Raw genomic sequence first — 23,121 nt, 5'->3', positions numbered from 1 at the left:
TGAGAAACCAGTGTGACCTTGGAAAGCTTGTGATACAAAACCCCAAGCAAACCTATGGGGAGCTCTGTCAGGGGTACACTGAGGAACTGGGGTTGCTCAGTAATTTAATAAGCCACTATTTCTAAAATATGAACATTAATATGTTCTATTCTACAGCAATGAGAATATGAAAGGAAATATTGAAACAGACAGTTCTTTTTAAGTAAAGATTTGTTTGTATCAAACTATAAAAGCTTGACAAAGCAGGTGCTCTGGAAGGAAAACACTGATTAGAGAGGAATTGATTAAGATCCTACTGTTCCATGATAATGCATGTATTAATTTTAATAATATGTCATGATTTTGAAATTTTTATTTCCAGTTAGGAAATAAATTTCAGATATTTAATTATGCCTGCAGTTCTCATGAATAGATTAGATTATTAGTTCAGTCCTGGGAGCAGGAGACGGTGTGTTTGGACATTGCCAGCCAATGCCCATGTCTGAAGTAGCATTTCCATTTATAGAGAGAGAATTGAGGAATACTGGCAAGAGCTGGGGTATGCTGGGTAGGGATCTGAAGGTGCTGTTTAGCAGAATTTTCTTGAAGTCCTCTGGGACTAGGCTGGTATATATTTGCATTATTTGGTAGACTGAGTTCTGCTCTTTACTGATCTTGAGTTCAAGTGCACTCAAGAACTGAGACTACAGCTTCTCAAAGAGCAATTACCAAGATTACTCTTCTTTTCCGTGATGGCAGATGGTGTAGCAGAGGGGTAGAGAGACAAATTTCAGCTTTGGGCTGTTCAGGCTGGCTTTAGGGAAAAATCTTCGTGGGAGGGTGGTGTGGCATGGGAGCAGATTGTCCAGAGAGGCTGTGGGTACTCCATCCTTGGAGGTTTGGCAAGATAAAGAAAGTCATGGTTGACCTGATGCTGCAGTGGCAGTAGGCCAGTTTCAGGCAGGTGGTTGGACTAGATGACCTTTAGATGTTCTTTTCAACCAATGTTTCTTTCATTCTAATAATTTCAATATTACCTCCTGGTAATAAAACCTACATGTGAAATAACCACTACTGTGTTTGCTCTCTCCTGGATAACACCAGGAATAGGATTCATGTTGAATAAAATTAGGTAGATACAGGTCTTGAGTAACTGCATGACAGAATAAAGGGGTTTCTTTTTCTCTTTTGTGTCTTGTTTCAGAGTTTAAGCCAGCAGACAGAGCCTGTACTGGGAGATTCTGGAGACAGCTGTGCTAAAGGAGCAGAGGGTCATCTGACCACTACCTCTCAGAGCCTAGAAGAAATGGCAAGAGAAGAAAGGCAGGAAAATCCACCTGGTCTGGTTCACCTGGACCTTGGGCAGCTCTCAGACCAAACCCAGCAGGAGGAGAAATGCAACAGCAGCAGACTGGGAGCTTTTAATGACGCACCAAAAGACACGGTTAGCCTGGGTGGTGCAAACAGCCCAGCGAGCTTCTGTGAAAGTAAAAACACAGTGATATTGTGTAAAAAGGAAGGAGAGGCGGGGCTAAGATCTGCAGAGGGCTCTGGGACTGTATCAGATGGAGATTGCACTGTGAGCCTGCGTGCAAGTGCAAATGGTGCTGTAAATCTTCCATCCTCTGGAAATACAAATGAGGAAGCTGGAATGACATCGGCTGGAGTTGTTCTGGATCAAGCTGGCGTGGGCAGTGCAGACAGTGCCCATCAGGAAGCGCAAACTGCTGAGGAGTTTGCTGACAGTGCCGCTGCTGTGGCTGCAGCTGCAGGTGAAGCCCCAGCTTCCTCAGAGGGTCTGGATGTGGCCATGGGCCAGACTGAGTGCAGGAACTGTGCCGGGGCACCTGACAGGGCTAAGGGCCAGCGGCGGGCAGAGGATGGCATGGCAGAGCCTGGTGAGAGGACTGCAAACCTGGAAGACAAATGCCCAGCTAAGGAAGAGTCATCCAGCGCTGCTCAGCCCTTACTCAGTGGTTTCAACGGCGCTGAGTGTTCCAATGGGGAGGATGCAAATGTGGGAGTGGTACCAGCCTGTGACAGTGCAAAGGCAGATGGTGACATTGGCAGTGTCTCTGTTGACCTTTGCAAGACCAGCAGTAACAAAGAGACTGATGTGGACTCGTGCACTGCTCAGGTAAATGGTGAGCTCACGGGAAGCCAGGGTGATGCCAGTGTCACAGCGAGGCAGGTCACTGCAAGCACTGGAGAAACATTGCCAGCAGTGAACGGGGTGAAGGTTCCTGCTTGTGCATCAAAACCTGCTCTTGATTTGGAAGTCTGTTGCAGCAGTGAGAGTGAGGAGCAAGAAGGGCAGGTGGAAGGAGGCTGTACAGATGGAAAATCCAGTCTGCCCTCACTGGAAGGCAGTGTGGAAACTGATGGCCCTGATGCTGAACCTGAAAACAGAGATGTTGGTGGATCTAATGAAAGTGGTGCAGAACCTGCACATTGCCAGGAGAGTGGTGAGATCGTTGACCATGGGGCTGAAGCCATGGAGAGCAGTGAAAAAGAGCCAGTAGGAACTGATACCAGCAGCTGCAGAGATGAAGGAAGCAAAGATTCTGCAGGCGGTGGTCAGGAAGTTGCTGCCTGTCACCCTTCTGCTGCTCAAACTGGCATTAAAAGTGAAATGGACAACAGCTTCAAACCAGACACTGCTCAGCAGAGCAAACGTGAGGAACGTGAGCCTGCATCGCTCCCTCCAGAGGATGTGAGCACAAGCCTGGCAGAGGAAGAGCCTGCCCAGGCTGGAGCAGAGAAAGCAGAAAGCACTTCAGAGCAGGAGGGGAGGAGCAGCAAGGTGGAATCGCCCTCTCCCCTACCCAGAGAAGAGGGGCTGGCTGTGAGTCAGGAGGGAGATGCTGCACTGGCACCTCCCGGGCAGGAGGCAGCTCTGCAAGGTAATGACCCTGGATCAGCTCCATGTGCCAAGGGCGCAGACGGTGCCGAGGATAATTTAATAGGCACACCCTCTGCAACTCATAATGAGGAATCTAAACAAAACCAGGAAGCAGCAGCAGCCAGGGCAGGCTCGGCAGAGCTCGCCTGGCAGCACGGTGGGGAGCATGGCGGGGTAGCTGCTGCCCGGCCTGGGCACCATGCTGGGGACGAGGGCTCCCCAGAGCAGGGCCACTCACAACAGGTTGAAGGAGGCCAAGCTGAGCCCGGGCAGGGGTCTCCTGTGAATGGCAATGAGCCTGTTGTGTCGGAGGAACTTCTTGCTGCTGCTGTGAAACCCTGTGCCTGCAGTCTGGGGGGTCCTGTGGTGGGCAGCAGCAATGTGGATGCTGGGCTGAAAGCAGCAGTCCAACCCGAAGAAGATTGCAAGGCTGGAGCAGCAGTTGCAGCAGAAGGCGCCATGCATGGACCTGCATCAGCAGATGAGTCACTGGGTGCAGAGAGTGACCCTTGTCCAAATGCTGGGCTGAACCAAGAAGAAGATCCCACTCAAACCCTACAACCAGTCTGCCCCCACAGCAGCACCCCCGAGTTAAAGGATGCCTCAGAGGAAGGAGCCCTGAGTGATGCCTGTGATGGTGAGGAGGTGCCAAGGCCGGTGCCAGTATCCCCTGCTGCCGTGTACCCCGAGGAGCAGGAGGGCACGGACAGCGTGCTGCCCCGGGCAGCGCTCCAGCCCATCGCAGAGGAGCCCACGTGTGACAGCGACTCCAGCACCGACACCGTCTGTCCCGCCGGCGACAGCGACACTGCCCCTGCCCTGACAGTGCCTCAGGGGGAGGGCTTGGCTGAGCCCCATGGAAACCAAAGCCATGCTGTACCTGCAGTGCCCTTCTTCTCGCCGTGTTCCTGCCGCTTACAGGCTGTTGAGTCACTGGAAAATGTGGGAGTGAAGAGTTTGGTATCGGATAATGATGCCTCTTCCCTGGATAAAGTTCCTAAAATGGTAAAAAGTTTTGATGCAGTGGTTTTTGCAGCAGAGACACCTTGTTCCCGTGAAGTACCTGCCACAGAAAAAGTGGGGCTTGAGCCTCAGGCTGCAGCGGATGCTGGAGCCAGCCTTGATGGACAAATGGATTTAGGTTCCTCAACAAAGAAGAAGAATGTCAGCCTGGCAGTGCAAGGAGCTGAGCCTGTTACAGGTAGGAAAAATCAATTGTTTCCTACTTTTTAGTTTTTTCTTTGTAGGCGTGTCTCTGTAACGTCATCAGCAAAGGAAAGGAAGTAAGAGCTGGAGGCTTATGTTGGAGAGGAAGTGTTTGAGGTTTTTCTTCTGTGAGAAATAAAAAATTTGTAGTTACATATAAAAGCTTCCAATTCAAATACATGTTGCTTGTCTGACACTGGCGGTAAGAACAGAGCATCGTCTCCTATGAATTGGTGCAGAAGAATTTCTAGCATGCAGATCCTCACTGGAGAAGAAATGAATTGGGGGGGGAAGCTATTTGGATTACTTCATCTTCAAGTTATAAGCTTCCATGTGAGCATGAGGGTTTATTTCTCTGGTGCTACTCCTTTGCTTTTCCCCTTTATTTTTACTAATGTGGAGCCAGCGGGTACAACAGGGCTCTCCTGATTTTCTTTGCTTGTCGACTTGAGCCAGCTGCCAGTGTCCCTCTGAAATGCCCAAAGCTGCTTCCTAATTGGCAGCATTAGGTCATTTAAAGCAGCCAGTGAGCCCTACCCCCGCCGCCTTTTCCGGCCTTCAGAGCTTTTTTGTCGGGCAGAGCAGCCCGTGGTGTTTGCCAGTGCATTTCAGCAGTGCTGGAGCTCGGGTGATGAGTTTCCCTGGCTCCTGCGGGCTGGGAAGTGGGACTGGCATTCCCCGTGCATGAGTGGTGATGGGGGAGAGCGGTGGGACTTGGGGGACAGCATAGAAGCCTCGGGTCCATGCAGCAGGAGTTGATGGAAAACATCACCAGGTAACTCCAGGAAAGGAGATAAAGGGGTGCATTGAATGAAAACAAATGGATTTGTTGCTCCAGCCTGGGATTTAATGGTAGGTGAATTTGGTACTGAAGAATGGGGCTAATCTGATCTGTGTATCCCACCTGTTCCGGCAGCTGTTAAATGGAAGCAGCTGTACTTTTTCAGTTGCCATTTTTTCTTTGCTATGAGAAAATGATACAGTGCCTCTTGCTTTCCCAGCACTGAACAAACAAACAAACACACAAAGCATTTAAATGATTAAAAGAAAATCTGCCATGATATAAATCATGAAGTTGTGAAGTTATAAAGCTGTTTCACTTCTCTGATGCTGAGAGCTGTTTCTTCAGTCTAAGTGCAGCATGGGGTGATGCTAGAGAGTTTGTTCTGATATGTGACAGCAGAATAATTGAGGGCAGGAGAAAGGCTTGGAGAGGAAGAGGATGTCAGAGGGTCCAGCAAATCCATTTTTTGTTGAGTTCAGGATTTTTAGGATGTTTATTTGTCAAGAGACAACCAGTAAACATTAGTCAGGAGATCACTGGTAAATAAGTAGAAAGATCCAAAGGTGGATTAGAAAGCTGTTTTCAGAAGGAACCTGTTTTAATGCTGTGTTGGTTTGACAGTTCAATAGATGGGAGTGGCTGTAAGTCAATACTTGTCTGGGCTCCTTTTCCTAGGGGCCTCTGGCTCTGCCAGCTCTATCTGTACAATCCAGTTCTTTACCTCTGGTTGGATTCTGAGCCATGACATTGTCTAGGTGAGGTTTGAAAAGGAAAAGGGACCAGACAGTCCAATATGGTAGTAGCTAAAGTAAGAAAGTAATGTTAAGTCATCATTCTGTATTAGGATATGGAAAAGGGAGAAAAAAAAGGAGGTGATCCTGTTACTGATTTAAAATACATTAAGGATTTAGGGCTGAAAGGTCTTGGAATAAAATGATCTGAACTGTCCTTAAACAGAAATTGTTTATGTATAATAATATAAACAAAATGAAATTTCAGTTGAGGTATTTTTTCATGAAGTACTGTAGGATTATTTTGAATCAAAATATTAGGGAAGCCGAAATAAAAAATTGGCTTTAAGCAGAGACAAGTGACTGCTATGAATCCAAGCTTGCTATTTGGAGTATTTCTGAAGCTGATCTCCTATGAAGCACCATCTAGAACTCTGATATGGCAGTAATTCAACAAAAGTCATTTGTTGTTTATAATTATTGCTGTGTGCATTTTTCATGTTGGTGTCTAGCCTTGGGTAGCATGTTTTTTGTATGAGTTCAGTGGCAGCCTTCAGTTTTTCTCTGCTGTGCCAGTTCTGGGGACTTTTCCCTGAAGTCTGGGCTTGTACAGAGAATTGTGTATCCATGCTGGACTCGTCAGTTCTCAGACTGAATCACTTCTTTTTCGGTGGAATACAATAAAACCTTTCCAAAGGAAGTGTGGGTCACAACGCCATTTCTCAGAAACTCGTGTAGTCAGAGGAGTTTATTGTCATGGTAATTTATCAGCAAGGTAATCAGCTGGTAATTGCTGTTGCCATTACTCCAGATCATTGAGGTCTTTAATTTTTTCATTTTTATTGTGAAGCTGCTCTCAAATATACACCTGTTTATATCATTGCCTCTGCTTAGTTTCTGCCTATCCCCAAAACAAAGACTTCAAAAGGCTAATTTCCTTATCCAGACAAGTGTCTAGTGGCTGGCCACAACCCTGAAGGAAGCTGATGAAGGTAGATCCTGCTTTCCTGAGGCATCTCCTCCTACTGTTAGCTTTAGACTCAGAGCTGCATTAGAGCTGAGTAATGGGTTCTGCAAGCACATTATCTGCAAGTCGGGCAGGTAGATGCTACTCATTAAAAAAGAAAGGAGTTAGATTATGAAATCATACCACACTAGCCAGGGAAGAGAAGAGAAGAGAAGAGAAGAGAAGAGAAGAGAAGAGAAGAGAAGAGAAGAGAAGAGAAGAGAAGAGAAGAGAAGAGAAGAGAAGAGAAGAGAAGAGAAGAGAAGAGAAGAGAAGAGAAGAGAAGAGAAGAGAAGAGAAGAGAAGAGAAGAGAAGAGAACCCATGGGTTTGTGCTGACAAAACACCTTGGAGAGTTGCAGATTCTTAGCAGAAACCAAACCAAGCAAGGTTGATTGTATGGTTGGGGTTCTGCCATCTTAAATAACAAATACTGTAATTACTGCTCCCTAGCTATTCTCCTGGGAGAAATATCTCCTTTAGATCTCAGCATTTCAAGAAAATATTCCTTGACAGAAGATCATCACCTTATGAGTCTTCATCTCATTCTTACAAGTGGCATTTTCCCTATGGAAAAACTCTTGGTATGATTTCCTTTCCCTGTTAGAGTGGCAGGATGAGCAGGTAACAAGTGTCACTAACAGTGCCACACATGCAATAAGGAGACCTCTGCTTTTCCTTTGGGATATTTCTTAATATAAATTTAGAAAGAAGTGACAGAGTAAAAAAATTGTCTTGAATTTCATCCTGAGGGCAAAATATCTTCATCCTCCATTCCCTACCCAGGGTGATCTTGCTTCTCCCATCCTCAGTGCACCAAATGTTTCTTACATGTGTGTTCTGTCTTTGGATCAGGATCTCAACCATGGTGGCATTGCCGTGACCCCAAGCAGATCTCCCAGCAAACAGAACTCGCCAAAATTTGTAGCATTACCTCTGATTTTTGAGTCTACCTACAAACTCATACAAATGAGGCAAAATCATTGCAAAACTAGATGGTCCCGAAAAACAAGGGCAGGCATTAAAGCCAGTGGAAAACCATTAGTGACGACTGTTAGGACAATTTCCCCATGAGGATGGGAGGCTCCTGTTGCTAAATTCCTGTATGGGTAAACTCACTGCAAGCCTACGTCACCCTTTAGAAGGCGTTGTCATCCATCCAGTGTTTGTTTTCAGTAGAAATGAGAGAGGGAGTGGGATTAGAGGAGAGTTTAGCCCTGACACAGCCACTCTCCATCTGAGTGGCTTTGGTCAAATCACTTCACTCCCCTAAAAGTGGCCTGTGTGTAATGAGAGTCCTTAGCTTAGGGTTCAAAGAGAATTACGATGTTGACTTCATGCCAGAAAAAGGTAAGCAGGGGAAATCCCTGGGGAATGGTGACTAATGAAAACTTGGCTGGGCAGAGGAAGCAGCTGGGACATGAAATTTGTACAACTGTGGTGGTGACACCATCACAAGAGCGTGCAGAAGGGGAAAGTTAGCTGGGACTTTGTAAACTCCAGCAGCAAAGGTTTTGCCTTCCTAGTCCAGGGGGTAATTCTCTCATCCATAAGGCAGTGCATGTGGGTTGAATTTTTTACAGCTTGTGATTTTTTTTGTTTTGTTTTGGTTTTGTTTTGTTTTTTTGTTTTTTGGGTTTTTTTTTGCAATGCTTAGAATACCTATTGAGGGCAGAAAAGACTACTTTCCTGTATTATCTTTGGTTTGTGGTATGGTAAGGAGAAAAATAGCAAAAAGTTCGGTTCTTTATGTGGACGAATGGGAGCCAAAAAAATACGTGAACAAATACCTGCAGATATGCTTGGTCTCATCTACAGGTTGGCAGGAGTAGCACCCTATGCTTGCTGCTGTTTCATAGTTTCCTTCAGTCCCAGATGCAATAGATATTAAAATGAATAGTGAGGAAGCAGCGAAATCAGCAATGAAACCAGAATTTGGAAATCAAATGGACTTGAAGGGGTTCAAATGGACTTGTTGAAGGGTGGTAGGGGTTGGGTTTTCTTTTTTTTGGGGGAGGGGGGATGGGACTGGTTTGAATAAACAAAAAAAATATTAATAGCGGTGAAATAAGCTTATTTTAAAATTACCTTTGTGGACCTTCTGTTTGCACAGGGAGGTTGGAAATGAAAACTGAGGACGAGGTGGATTTTCAGAAGGATGGCATGGAGGAACTGGTGAGTGCAGGTCTTGTCACCTGGTCCTTTACTGTGCTTTTTAAAGAAATGCTACCACTGCTGTGACCTGCTGGTTTCCTTTCTGCAGCCTCTGCAAAGCTGAACGATGTCCACTGACGTTGTTTCAGCCTTTTAAAAATAGCCTGGGCTTTTTTAGCCCTTGTATTTTCAACCACTGGGTGAAGGCACATTTACATTTTCTCAGCCTGTGGCAGATTGAGCCAAGAGGTTTCTCATGGGGCAGGGTTGTACCAAGATCTGTGTATGATTTGACAAAAACCTGGAATGCACTTGAGGTTGGTGATGCTGTGTGGGGGCCAGCAGCACCTTCACGGTGGTCCTGGAGAGTCTGTCCATCCCTTTTCGTTCTTTGTGTTTCCAGGGAGTTTTTGGCAGAAGGGCTGTGGTTGATCTGGGTGTGTGCACAGACTCTGAGGTCTAAAGGCATCATGGGCTGGGGGTGTTTGTGCCTTAGCTGGAAGAAAAATGAGTAATGGGAGGATATATAGGGATCAAATGTGGGGGGAAATGCCATATTCTTCATGTCAGTGAAACAAAATAAAAAGGTCATGCCAGGAATCCATTGGTATTGTATTTTATTACTTGTGCTTTGCCATATTTAAGGACTGTCTATGATTAAAAAAAAAGGTTGAAATTTTGAAATTTAGCTTTACATGAACATAATTTTCATTTAAAACATCACTAATACAAATTCTACTTTGTCAATAGCTGTGGTTCTTTTGCTCTTACCTTTCCTAGCTGGATTTGTATTTGCTCCTGTATTTTATGTGTGGTTTCATGTTCCTGAAAAAGTGTTTTGTAAATGGTAAATTGATGGCAGCCTTGTGTTGGAGCACGTTGTCTTTGAGCAGCTGTGTTTGTGTCTTCCCCTACCATTATGAAGCTGTTAAAAGAGAAATACTGTGGGGATGAGTTTACACTGCAGGGTGGAGCTCCAAAAATCTTTGCTCATCATGCAGTAAAGCTCTTTGAGCAGCAGAACAGTCTTGCCAAAGCTTGTAATAAAATCAGGTTTATTATGTTTTTAACAAGTTAAGACTTAATTTCTGTAGCTGTTTGCTTGGTGAGTTAGCCAGAGACTAGAGAAAATAACTTTCCAAGCTAAAATTTGTGCTGTTTGATATGGAAGTCTCTCATTATGGGAACGTATTACTCTAAGAATGCTACTGAATTTTTTTTTAATTGACCCTTTATTAAACATAATTTTCCTGACCAATACTTCCAAATCTGGTAGTGAAGTGAGAAATCTTTAGAAAATGAAAATTAGTACATGGCCTTTACTTTCAAACAAGGACAAAAGATTAAAAAAAATATTGAATTTGGCTTCCATTTTGCATGTTTTACGGGAATTTCGGGTTTTGTGTGTGTGCTTTCTTCTCTTCTTCCTCTCCCTCCCACCCTGTCAAACACCTCTTTAGAAATCTGGCTTTTCCGAGGCAGGAATGGGAGTGCCAGAGAGATGGAAAGTTTGCTGCAGGACTGACAGGGTTTCCTGTTGCTACGTTCAACAGAAACAAAATAATAACTGCACTATATTAAGGACATTAAAAAAAAAAAAAAAAAAAAAAAAAAAAAAAAAAAAGAAGTGGAAGGCTTATAAATAGAGCTAAATTCACACATATGGACTTGAGTCAGAGCCGGCCCTTTGTGCCTCTCCTGCCACATCCTGACTCTGCTTTATTTAGTGCTGCTTCTTTTTGTAGCCAGGAGTCTTTCAGGTGCTCATTGGCTTCTCATTACAGGCATTTTGTGGTTAGTAAAGGTGGTTTTCTTAGCTTGCTGCAAATAGAACTGTTGCTGCTTGCCCCTGGCCAGGAGCTGCAGGTATTTTGCAGCATCGCTGGTGCTGTCAGCAATTTTGGATCTTGGGAATTATTGTTAACTCCTGGTTTATGAGTGAGAACTTTCCACACTGCTTTTCATATGGACAAGTTACTGAAAAAAGCAGTCTTGGAGTTTAAAAAGTGCAGTTTCTTGTATAGTTCAGTCAGGCTGAAGGACAGTACCTCGAGTGCTCTGCAGAGAGAAAGGGGGGAAAACTCTTCTAAGCTGAGTTCTGAAGAATGAAAAATTGTGAAGAATTTTTAGAATTAGCTGGATCTGTGATGTCAGTGTGCATATGTGAGATCTCACACTTTCTCCTATAGCTGTTTCAGAAAACTCTCGTGCATGTCCTGGAAAAGCTGCTGCTAAAAAATGTTTAGGAAAACATTTGTTTGTTTTGTAGGGTTATAAGCACTGAAGAGAAAAAAATGGAAAAATGTTTTTTCAAAATAAAATTAATTTTAAAATTATCTATTTCTTAAATTTCCAGAATCTTTTCTCAGAGGTTGTATCTGTTCAGCTATAAAACTCAGCAACCAGAACTTCCCAGGCTCCTTGCTTGGTGGGCAGTGGGTGCTTATCCTGATGGAGACTCTCCTGGTCCTTTTCTTCCTGCTTAGTTTGGGAATCTTGAGTAGGGCTTGGTCAACTACTTGATATGATCTATTAAAATGAGACTTCAGCATTTTTAAAACAGAATAATTTTTAACTCTGATGAGAAATTTGGTTTGGTTTCTGCATGCTGCAATATTAAAATAATTTAAAGTGGAGCCTGTGGCTGCAGCACCATAAAAGTAAAGCAGCAGTTTAAAATGAACTGTACCCTGATATGCTTCTCTTGTGTTGATCCCAGAAAATGGTTGTGATTCATTATTTGCTGAATCTTTGTCTTCACATGGCAGGATGGGTAAGGTTGTGCTGCTGGCTTCATCTGACAGCTTTGGTTGTCTGAGCCTGTGACTGAGAAGTTGTAGCTGGCTGATCTCAGGAGCAGAGTTCACTGGGGAATAGCCTTCCCTTAGCATTTATTAATTGTATTAGTTAGTTCCTATTGAATTGAATGCATCCTACCTTTACCAGAGGAATCAGTATTTAATTAATGTCTGTGCTTTCAGAAGTTGCAGAGAATGAAGCTTAGAAAACTTTCATCTTTCCACTGATCCAAGTAGTGCAGCAACAATTGATATATAAGCAAGGTCACTTTCTGGGGGGAAACTTGCAATATTTTCAGTCATGATTTGGAAGATGGAGGTATGTTTATAACACTCAGATGATATCAGGTCAGGAGGGATTGTAGGCACTTGAGAGAACAGGGTCAGGGTTCAGAGTGACCTTAAGAAATTGGATAGCACATCCAGATAAGAGATAAAAGCAGACAGTGAGTGCTGTTTGCAAAGGAGAAAGCAAAATGCACTTTTACCAGCTCAGGTTTAAACTGGAGAGGGATAGGCTAAAATAAGACTGAGCATTTTTAGTAGTTTACAAATGAATCAACAGCAAGAGCTATTGCAAGAGAGACAAATCCTGTTTTGAGTTATATTTGAAGGAGTGTCCTCCATAAGGTGCAGGAGGTGACTTACTCATGTGTGGCACTGTGGAGCCATCATCAGTGCCATCAAATCCAGCTTGGGGTGCCCTGCTCAGAGGAAGACACAGAATTGGAAGGTTGGAAAGTGTCCAGAAGGAAACAATGTGAAGAGATTAAGAAACGTGAGAAGAGATTGAAAGAACTAAATTTACTTGGTGCAGCAAAAAGAAAACCATTGTGCAATGCAGCAGTCTGCCAACATGTAATAGTGGTTATTATAGTCCCAGATTTCCATGGCAGTTTAATTTACTGATTTGTTAATTTGCCAGGATGATTTAGGCTGGATGTTGTGAAAACATCCTGTTGCCATCATAAAACTGTTGCAAGACCACCTAGGGAGGCCAGGAAACCTCCTTGCCTGGGAGTTGTTAGAGATAAGAGAGATGATGCTGTCAGGACAGAGCCTCAGGTCTGTTGTTGCCCCTTGGTTTTGCTTTGTGGGCCCCCAGGTTTGTGCTCTGCTGAACAGGGAGAAGAGCAAGGAGCTGCTTGGCCAGAGTCTGGCAGGGTGAGCAAAGGAAGGGGACTGGGAAGGCAGGATTGCAGGAGATGAGGGTGGGAAGAAGGGGATGGGCTGAATGGGATGGAAAAGAGCTTATGGGAGAGAGTAGAGACCCACATGGCACTGAGATGAGTGTTGGGATGGACAGTAGGTGTGAAGAATCCAATGATTTTTCCTTCCCCCCAGCTGTAATCTCTCATGTTTCTCTTCCTTGGAGTCATCAGATAAATGGATAAAATTCTGGCCAAGGTGTACAGTGTCCCCCACCTCCTGTGGCTGCTGCTGAGGAGCAGAGTGGTGCAGTTGTCAGATCAAGTGGTGCTTCATGGTTCCAAACTACTGAATCATGCTGGTGACTATAACAAGGGGTTGTTAAGAGTTCTCCAGGCTCCCATTTATTTTCTTGGGATTAACTATTTTAACAAACTGCTCACCCTGAGGACCTGACAAAATCCAGGTTGTCTGTGTGCACTGAAGTTCATTTTCTCCCTTTGCATGGGTGTACACATGTACATACTATGGCATGGGAGTTGCAAATCCCTTTTTTTCAAAGGGCCTGCAGAATAGCATAGGAATCTCCTCAACAGTTTGGACAATTTCAGAGCAAGTGACTGAAGTGTTGGAAACAAATCAGAGCTGGGTCTGGTGGTGGAACGTGCAGCCTTAACAATAGGCTATGTTCTCACCCTGCCTCTTTAAAATCACTTGTGTAACCCTCACTTTGCAAATGTTGTCCTGTAACTACAGTAAACATTTAAAAACTGAGCCAAAAGGGAGCCTGCCCTAAGCCTGGCATTAATGCTGGAGGCTGACACACACTTACCCATGGGGTCAAGGCTTTGGGCTCGTCATCTGCCAGGCCCTTTCTCACACCCACCAGCATCCTGTGTCTGCCCCGGATGCTGAGAGCAGAGGCTTTGAGCTCTGTGAGGAAATGGTGTCAGCTGGGCAGCCCTGAGTGAATTCATCCCTGTGTAGGACACAGCAGCCCGGCTGCTCTGGGCATCGCCACACAAGCTGCAGGGAGCCAGAATAAAAGCTGGGGGAAGGAAAAGAAAAAGAAATTCAAACCAGCCTGGGAGTCTTTAGCCTTTACCATTACTCATGCCTTGGAGGCATTTATACAACCATTGTGGCAGTTTTTTTGTCCTGCACTGAATTTCTCTGGGTGCTGCATTTCCGATGCCTTTCTATCCAGAATGCTGATAATCCCCAGCTCCAGACAGTAGTTTCCAAGCTCAGTCACAGGATTCACGGATGTTAAGGGGCGAGGCAGGAGCGTGGACACGGAGCCAAATGCCCGGCTCAGCGCAGGGATGCTGCTCCCAGGTCTGGCTCAGGGCAGATGCCCCCAGGGTGTGCCAGCCCCCGCTGACCTCTGGAGATGGTGAGTTAATTCTCCTCCCCTACGCCTTCCCCATCAGCCACTGTTCTTCAGAGGCAAAGATTGCTGCCTGATACTCTGCTTTTTCATCATTTTCTCTGACAGAACATCTGGCTCTGCCATCCTCTCAGTCACAGCGAAGTTTATCTCTCTGTTTTTTCACATTGTTAAAAGCACCAAGACCTACCTGCAGTTTCATCTGCAGACACTGTTGCCTCAAAGGCAGAGTGGTGTGTGTATTCTTGCTGTAGTTTTGAGATGGTTCAGATTGAAGACAACTGTTTAATAACTACAGTTCTTATGCAACGCTCACTTATGGCTTGCTTCAGACAAAGGGGTTCACTCATGCATTATTTTACATCAGTGTATTAAAGTAGCTTTCAGAAACCTTTTTTAGGATCAGGACTCTTATTTTACAAGTTTGTAAAATACAGACCTAACGGATTTTAAGTACAGAAAATCCTGGGTTTGGAGTTCTCTTCCAGTGGTTTGATACATTCATTTTTTATGCAGTCATGAATGTATGGATCCATACTTTCCATAAAATAATGGGTGTATAATACTGTTAGTCTAGTAAAGGAATGCTGGCATTGAATATTGTCTCTTATGAAGGAAAATACTGTGCTGGTTTTGAATGGTCCAATCTCCTTTATCCTATGGGTTCTTTTATTTGTGTTTGAAATATCTTAGAAATTTTGTGGTGTAACTGTTGTACAGTAGACATGGTTACTGCACACTGAATTCCTGGTCTAAATATGGAGAAAACTAAGATGATAACATGGGAGACCAAATGTGGACTTTTGATGGAGGCTGCTTTAGAATGGCAAATGGGTACTTTGGTGTATTAAATCACTGGGTTTTTATCCTGAAGGAACTTACCTAGTTCCATTCTGATATTTTGGAAGCCAGAGTTGACCCCTTACAGTGTAGACAGGCCACTGTTTATGCTTTTCTGGAAATTACATTTTTTGCAGTTCATTGGGTGTTACACCACCTTGGAGGAAAACATTATAAATACAAGAAATAGATTTTTAATTATATTCCCATACATTTGTTCTGGGGTTTTGTGAGTATTCATGGAACAGATAGGAGAGATGAACAGGAACTCTTGGCCACTGATGAAGCAGGCTCTAGCAATATCCAGGCATAGTATTTCTGACTTTAACTTCCAGCAAAGGATGAAAAGAAGGATGGGAGTAAGGAGGTAAGAAGTGCTGTTAAACTTTTTCCATGGAAACATGGAATCAAATGCATGTTACCTCGTGGTCCTTTCACTGATTTCCCTTTCTGTTATTGTTCTCAGCCTTTTCCCACCTATTTTAGGCTGTTTGCCTTCCTTTATTATATTATTTTCATATAAAGGTGGAAACCTGGTTTTTTTTCCTCCATCATCTCAGCTGTTTCTGCTCAGTGTCTGTTTCTGCTTGATGTTACATCCACATCCTGGTGTGGCTCAGGGTGACTCAGCTGTGTTGCAGAATGTTTCTGGGCTCAAACTGCTGTTAAAACATCAGATGAGATAAAAGTCTGGGTGATAACTGAATGTTTGCCTCTTCATGCAGCATCCTTGCACTGAGCAGATTGGTGGCTCTCTGGCTTGGCAGGGACACGTTTGCAGCTGTCCAGGACAGACTGGTGGTGGTGGGGAGGTCTGTAAGCTTGGGGCCGTGAAATGAGAACAGATGGTTAATGTTGCAGTGGATAATTCAAATATTGTAGTCTACCCAGAAGGACTGTGGGATTTGGTACCCAAGCATGTGATAACTAAAATAAAAGTTTGGGAGGCAGTGGGTTTGGCTGAGCTGGGGCAGCTGCAGGTCAGAATTAAAACCCCCAGGGCCAGAGCAGTGCCTTGGTGTTGTGTTTGGTTATGGGCAGTCATAGCTGTTCTTGCTGTCATAATAACAAAGTAATTGAAACTTTCAAGAATAGGAAACCTTTTAATTTTGGTAGAAGACTTTAGTCATAAATTATGCCAAAGAGGTGATGTCTCCAAATGACATGTACAAAGCATGGACAAGAGTGGCTTTTTTTTATTGGGACCCCAGAGCAGGTAGACACAAAGGATGAAAGTTTCTTCTCAGTGCTGCTGTACCTCCTTTCCATCACCACTTTGGTTTTGTACTGCTGTGGTCTGTGTTTTGAACTTCTGCTTTGGAATAACCCCAGCAAGGAGGCTGTAACAAGAAGATGAAATGTTTTGCAATGGTTTAATAAAAGATACTTCATCAGCTGTATAGGAATTAGCAGATGGGAGCAAATTCTAAACTAGACTTTCTTTTGTACTTGGTCTCTTGCAGCTAATAAAGTTCTTTTCCTTCCACTTCTCTTTCTGCTTCACTTATACAGTAAATTTATGCCTAAATAAGCATCTACTTGATGCAGCAAACTTTCTGATTTTCTCTTGAGCAGTGGTGAACTTAACTGCTTCCTCCCTTCTTACTTGCTGTATTTATCATCTTAGTGCCAGTGATGTACTTAGTGAAAATGAAGGCGGTAGCTGTGCCCAGGAGACTAATCCAAAAAATAGAGCAAATATTTCTGGATTACCTTGTTTGCTTTCTCTTCTGTTTGTGTAGTTTGAAACAGAGGAACTGTTGCTATTCTGTGTTTAACCTGAGTTATGCTGCTCTACTTTCAGATCTGCAGAAGGCCTGGTGAGTGGCTTATGGTATCCTCAGCCTGGTTGGATGTTACTTCTCCTTAAAGACTCTTCCCTGATACCATTATAGCCACTTATTAGTAGTTTCTCCTCATTTTTGCACTTAGTTATTTGGGGGCATAGTTATCCTTCCCTGCATCTTTATCCAATACCACTCTCCCTCTCTTGGAGCATTTCCATCTTCCCCACTGGAACACCAGTACTGTGTTTGCAGGTACCTTGGGGCTGGCTCTGCCTGGCTGGCTGTGCTCTCTCCTCATGTGGTGTCCTTCCAGCTGCTGAGATAAGAGGCAGGAACGTGAAGCCTCGCCCTTGCTCACTCATTAGTCTGAGCCCTGGTACTGAGTCTGCTTAGCATCAAGTGACTTGTTTTTCTTGTGTCTGAGACTGTGCTTACCTTCATAAATCAGAAAAAGATCATAATCCTGAATTACTTGACACTTAAATTTTGCTTGGTTTCTTAACACAGCTGGACATATTAAATGCCTGAAAGCGGTTGGGAGGAATATTTCCAAAATACACATTTTCAAAGGCTGGGGGTGCAGTTCTCTGAAATGTTAGTTTCAGTCTGAGATCTTGTGTTTAGGAGTATGAAATCTCTTCTGCCTTTCCAAAATACGGGACTGGTTCTTACCAAAAGCATGGAGAGGGATGGGCTGTTAAAATCTACTGAGACTAAAGAAGGATTCCTTGGTATTTTGTTCCACTGTTGTTTCTTTTTTTAACTCACTGGCCATAACAAGGTGAGGAAACGCTGACCTGCTTGCTCAGGAGGAGGCAGATAAGTTTTAGCTTTAAATGCCTGCACTCCGGGGTTAAAACAGAGCAGGTACCTTCTGGAGCCTTTGAAAAGAGAATGAAGGTTGCTTACATCATGTCCAGATATTCCAACCTGTAGATAACCAAAGAGAAGCATGAATGTAAAGATTGGGGTCTTACAAAGGGAAGGAGTGAGAGAAACTCCTCCCTGCAATGTGGGCAGAAATGGGTTTCAGGGCATTTTGCAAATTCTGTGTTTTAATGTGTTTTGAGGAGATGTCGAGAGGCATCTCAAAAAGCTTTTTTATTTCATAGCTGTATATTTGGGGAACAGTGTTTGATTTTTCTTGTCAAGCCTTGTTTATTTCTTCTTTTCTGTCTTTGAGGAAGCTGAGTTTTACTTTGTATGCTATAAACGATGCAAAAAGCACCCAGAAGACTGTAGATTGATCCTCTGCCTTTGTTATAAATCTATGTATATAGACTAAATAAATAGCTTCTTTCTGGGCTTAAAATCTTTACAGTGCAGCAGACAACAAAAATTTGTGTCTTGGAGTAGCTCCGAGAATTCTTTAATGCTGAAATATCTCCTCTGCTTGCGAACCTGGGGCTCTCCCTCCTCTAGATAAGCAGTTTCTGTTTAAACTGGTTTTTTTATGACTATCCTTTTGGGCAAACATTGGCACAACTGATGGAGACTCTAGGAGTGCATGGCAGGGAAATAAGAAGTTCGAAGGTAAGATTGAACAAGTCCTCTCTGTTAAAAAGAGCAAGGGGAAAGAAAAAATCTGTGCGTGGGGTATTGGCTTTCTTTGGCTCTTGACAGTTTGAATGTACACTGAAAAAGACTGGAGCCCTTTAAAAGCTTTGTAGTTGTTTTCTTCACTTTCAATAAAACAGAATTTAGATAGAAACATCTTGTTTCAACTAGCAGCTGAATTAAATGTTGAAAATAGGATATTTTGGTTGAATTTGTTGGGGTTTTTTTTGTTTTTTTTTTTTTTTTTGTTAGGCAGTCATTAGATTCACAAGAAAAGTACATTCTGTTTTTTGCAAGCCTTCCTGTGAGCAGTGTGTGTTCTCTGTCTGGGAAGTAGCACTGTCTGAAGCACCAAATACTTTGTGGCAGCTTGGCTCTTCAAATATATTGTGTGTTACCTTTTATAGAGGATGTTGGCAGGTGTCTGGATCCCAGCAATGAAATAGCAGGAGGGGAGACAAGACCAACCTGGGCTTTATTGTGGATTGCTGTTGGAAGTGCAAACGGGAGCCAGGAAGATGAGCAGTGGAGGGTGTTTTAGCCCCTTGTATGGACAGAAAGCAGCAACAGCAGGGAGTATTTAAAGCCAGTATTTAGGTGAGATGTATTTCCTTTATTTCTTGTCTGAGTCTGGTGACCAGACTTGGGGGACATTCAGCCTTTTTCTTCCCCAAACTCCCAGTACAGGAGAGGGAACGAGGTGCTGACTGCAGCAGCTAAAGAGAGACCAAAGTCAGGAAAGGAGCTCAACTTTTGTTTTCTTCCAGTCTTACTAACTGGCCTAGCCAAAAAAAGAGCGTAAAATAACAACAGCTGTTGAAAAAAGTCAAAATTGTGTGCTTGTAGCAACAGATGTTTCCATAAGCCATTGATTTTTAGGTTGGCCCAGCTTAAATACAATACGAGCATGAAAAGAGTCAAAAAGGTAAAATCTTATCTAGGAGATGTTTCTCTGGTTAGGAGAACTTTATAAGCTGTCAGAGAAGCCATAAACAAAGTTGCACCGAAATATATAGTGACTTTTAGTTTAAATTGTGAAAATACTTTGTTTTCAATAGCTTTCAGATCTTTTGCTGGGTTTTTTTGCTTATGCGTCTGCATTAAGTAAGCCCATTTAACAAAACCTGATCCTCTTATAAACATGGAATAATGACAGTATCCCACATATGGGTTTCATTAATTTTTGCATGTTTTGAAGTTGCCTTTTTTTTTTCTCCGAAAGGCAAACTTCAGAAACAGGAGAGACTAGTGCTGCATGATAGCCAGAAAAGACTAACTGAGGAATAATAACTTGGAGTATTTAAATTATTTAACTGTTGTATAACAGATTTTTTTCTATAGAGAAGGATGCTGCATAATCTGCATTCCTCCCTGTTGCTGTTACTGGTTTGCTGTGATGGAACTGGCATCAGTTCTGCTGGTTTATCTGCAAGCTTTTGTGCTCCTGAGTCTTGTAAATGCTTTGGATTTTAGCCTGAAGAGAAACCTTCAGAACATGTTCCTCTTTCTTCCTAAGAAAACAAAACCAACCCTTTCCTTGTAGTCACTGGCAAGAAATCTCAGATGCTCCATTTTCCTTATCTGCAGCACAGAAATTTGCAGCTCCTGGGACAGTCCAAATCAGAAGGATAACTCAGGGAAATTGCAGGATATAATAAATGCTGCTTTTTTGACATTTTTGGTGCCATTTATCATCATCCATTGTCTTAAATGTATTTATCTATTGAAAAAAGCTGTTAAATATATGAAAATGCAGCATCTCTGGCAGCTGGGGTATGAGAGGGGAGCACAGAAAATCAGCAACTAAAACTTTCCTAAAGCACCTGTACTGGTTTGACATTCCCCAAGTTTGCAGGGACATTCCCTAGCTGTAACTGAGTGGAGAGGCATAGGAGCAGGGCTTGGGACCCATTATTCCAGTTAGGATTTAACCTTGCAACAGCAAATGTTACTGTAGAGGGATCTTTGAAAAGCTGGTGGAGAGGTGTAGGGTATGTTAGTTTATAACCTTAGAATAAATATTTTTTTCTGGAGAAGCATCAACTGTTGAGAAAAGTCCTCACTAATGGTGATGCTTTCACATATCTGGCTGTACTTACACATGTTTTATGCCCTGAAATGCCTTTAAAAATAATTTCTAAAATCAGGCTATAGGGGAGAACATACTCAGCACGGATTGATGTAGCAGTCCTTAATCACAGCTTTGTGGACCCAATGAATCCTTACCCTTGTATATACATCTTTAGTCCAGAGGGATGAAAGTGGGGTAAAAATGGATAAAAACAGGTTTTTTTTTCCACAGGGTCAACATTCTCTCCTGGGCTCTTGAGCTGTAAGGACATGTTTGTTTAATATTCTTTACAGAGGACTACCAGGGAAACGGATAAAACAGTGAGCAAAGGAATACTCATGTGGTCCTAAAGCAGACCTCCCAGGCGGGAGCTGGATTCCAAAATGCCTCCTCTCAAAGTTTGCCTTGGATTTCATTTCAGGTTTCCAAACGTATGGAGAGAGGGCATGAAAATATTGGTTGGGTGCAGGTGTAGGTGGGAGAGTGATCTGGAGTGTCTGTTATTGCTGGGAGAGGGGCTTGGCTGCACTCAGAGCATCTCAGTTACCCCTAGGGGCTGAGATCCTCCTTCCCACAAAGCAAACAGAAAAATTGGAAGGGCAAAACAAATGCCACAGTGTCCTCAATCCACTGCCTTCATTAGCAGCCAAACAAAAAGCTGACCTGGGAATATGATGGGTGCCTTTGTACAGTGCTCTGCTTTCCCAATGCTTCCCCTCCCAGATTTTCAATTACAAGATGAAAGAAAAGATAACTTTTTCCCTTTTGACAGAGTGCCTGGCCAGGACAATACACTGTGGGCTTCCTAAGGGCTGAGTCCTAGTGACTTCTGTTAAAAAGAAAAAGAAAAAAAAAGAAAAAAAAAAAAAGGGAAGCTGAATCATTTTCTGGCATGATTTATTCATTTGAATGACCCGTCTCTGTTTTTCAGTTAGATTACAGTGCCTTAAACTGTAGGCATGAAAGAATGGTAAAAGTTGAATAATTTCCTCAGTTCAAGATGTGTCATTTTTATATTGTCCATTAATTTCACTCACTCATGCCATGCGTCATTTTTGTTGGGCTTTATCCGCCAATTCATCTACATAATCTGCTAGCCTGTCTCTGCTTTTAGCTAAAGACATAATTCATCAGATAGAGCCATCCACCAGACATTTCATGGCACTTATATCATGCTATGCTGAGGCATCCTGGAGTGGCTCAGGCGATGTCTGCCCACAGCAGTGGGGTCATTTCAGAGCACAGAGATCTTTCTTGCACTCTGGAAATGTGAGGGGCTTTGTTTTCCTGCACAAGAACTCAAGCTAATTTTTAACCTCATATCTTGAACCGTGGAGATTCAGTTTTCTAGAATGTGTTGTTATGGGAGAACAGAACATATGTTTTCAGTTGTGTAAATAAATACTTTTATATCCTGTATCTATCCCAATGATGTCCGAATATGCTTTTTTATTATAGATTTTATAAAAATTGAAAACTCCTTTGATTTTTGAATTTGTGAGCTTTATAGATAATTAAACATTCCCTTTTTATGGCATTTGAGACAAATGCAACGATCTCTTCCTTAATTCCTCTGTAGGAAAAATTATTAGACATTGCTTGATTGGACTTGAGCAGGCCTTCAGGTATTTGAGGGATGGGCTGTGCAAACCAATTTCAAATGGCTTGTATAATGTTTGAAAACTCCTATAAATGCAATTTTTTATTTTAAACGCTTTTGTTTATATCATTATCCTTTGAGATCTCCGAAACTGTAATCCTTCCTTTATAGGAGAATCACAGTAATTAGCGAAGATTATCACTCGTTGTGTGCATGTAAAATTTACATATTTATTGCCAGCAACAGAAAACCATAAAGGGGAACATAAACAAATCTATTGTGACCAACTTCAGTGTTGGATGAGGTCAGAGAAGTGAACTTCATTTCCTCAGCAGGGTGAGCTGTGCCAGCTGTGAAATCAAAGCATTATCTTCCATCCACTTGTTTTGGTTGCAGGTTTGTTTATGGTGTTATTCTTTACAGAGGTCTCCATTTTTTTGGTGTTTGACCCAATCTGTAAGTCATTAGATCCCTTGCAGCTGACAGGAGGACACAGGGGATGTGCAGCTAATTTGTTGCTGCAGTTCACAGCTCAGGTGCTCCTTGACAGCCTCTTTTGGGACTGTTCCTGCTTTATCCACTCCTGTTTTCCCTTCCCTATTTTCAGGATGTTGAAACTCACAGATGTCCAGTATTTGACAGCAGAAGTATTTCTCCCAACTCCCATAACACGCTAAATAAATATCTGTGGCCTGGTCCAAGATCCCACAGCACTTCAGCCAGCTAGACATCCCAAGTGCAGTTATTTTTGGTAAAGGAAGAAGCAGATCTTGCAAAGTGATGTAGAGTCAGCTGAGGGGTTGCTAATCTCTTGTGTGGGTTGTGTTTCTCCTGTAGCCATTTGGGAGCAGTAAGATGGGCAGTTGACTTCCTCTGGAAGGATGTTCAGGCATGCTCCGTGGCTGACCAAAGCTTCGGCGTTTTTCTGAAGGTTATTTGGACAATAGAAATTCCTGAAAAATGTACACTGTGTCTCTGAGAAATATTAGAAAAAGGGAAGGCCAGGAAGTGGCTGAAGGTCTCTCAAGGTGTTTTTGTGTTTTCTCAAAACAGACGCTCCATGTATCCGTATGTCTGACAGCATTCCAAGCCCTCCCCATTCCCTCATGGCTCTTTAGCTGGTTCTTAGACAGTTCTCTTTGAGCTCAAGCACAGGCTGCAGCTGGAC

At 43.2% G+C, this 23,121-nt stretch overlaps 1 protein-coding gene across 9 annotated transcripts in view; it reads left to right on the top strand.

The window, feature by feature from the left end:
- AKAP13 (A-kinase anchoring protein 13) overlaps positions 1-23,121 on the top strand; it is a 207,907-nt gene that overhangs the window by 107,073 nt on the left and 77,713 nt on the right. For all 9 annotated transcript variants that reach the window (XM_088172624.1, XM_088172630.1, XM_088172627.1 and 6 more), the window contains 2 exons: positions 1,184-4,082; positions 8,721-8,782. In XM_088172624.1, the coding sequence (XP_088028750.1) occupies positions 1,184-4,082; positions 8,721-8,782 (2,961 nt within the window). The remainder of the gene's footprint in view (positions 1-1,183; positions 4,083-8,720; positions 8,783-23,121) is intronic.

The sequence above is a fragment of the Sturnus vulgaris genome, chromosome 13 (assembly GCF_052056855.1).
Source record: "Sturnus vulgaris isolate bStuVul1 chromosome 13, bStuVul1.hap1, whole genome shotgun sequence".
Lineage (NCBI taxonomy): Eukaryota > Metazoa > Chordata > Aves > Passeriformes > Sturnidae > Sturnus > Sturnus vulgaris.
The sequence above is the reverse complement of the archived record's forward strand: the minus strand, read 5'-3'. Positions and strand labels throughout refer to the sequence as shown.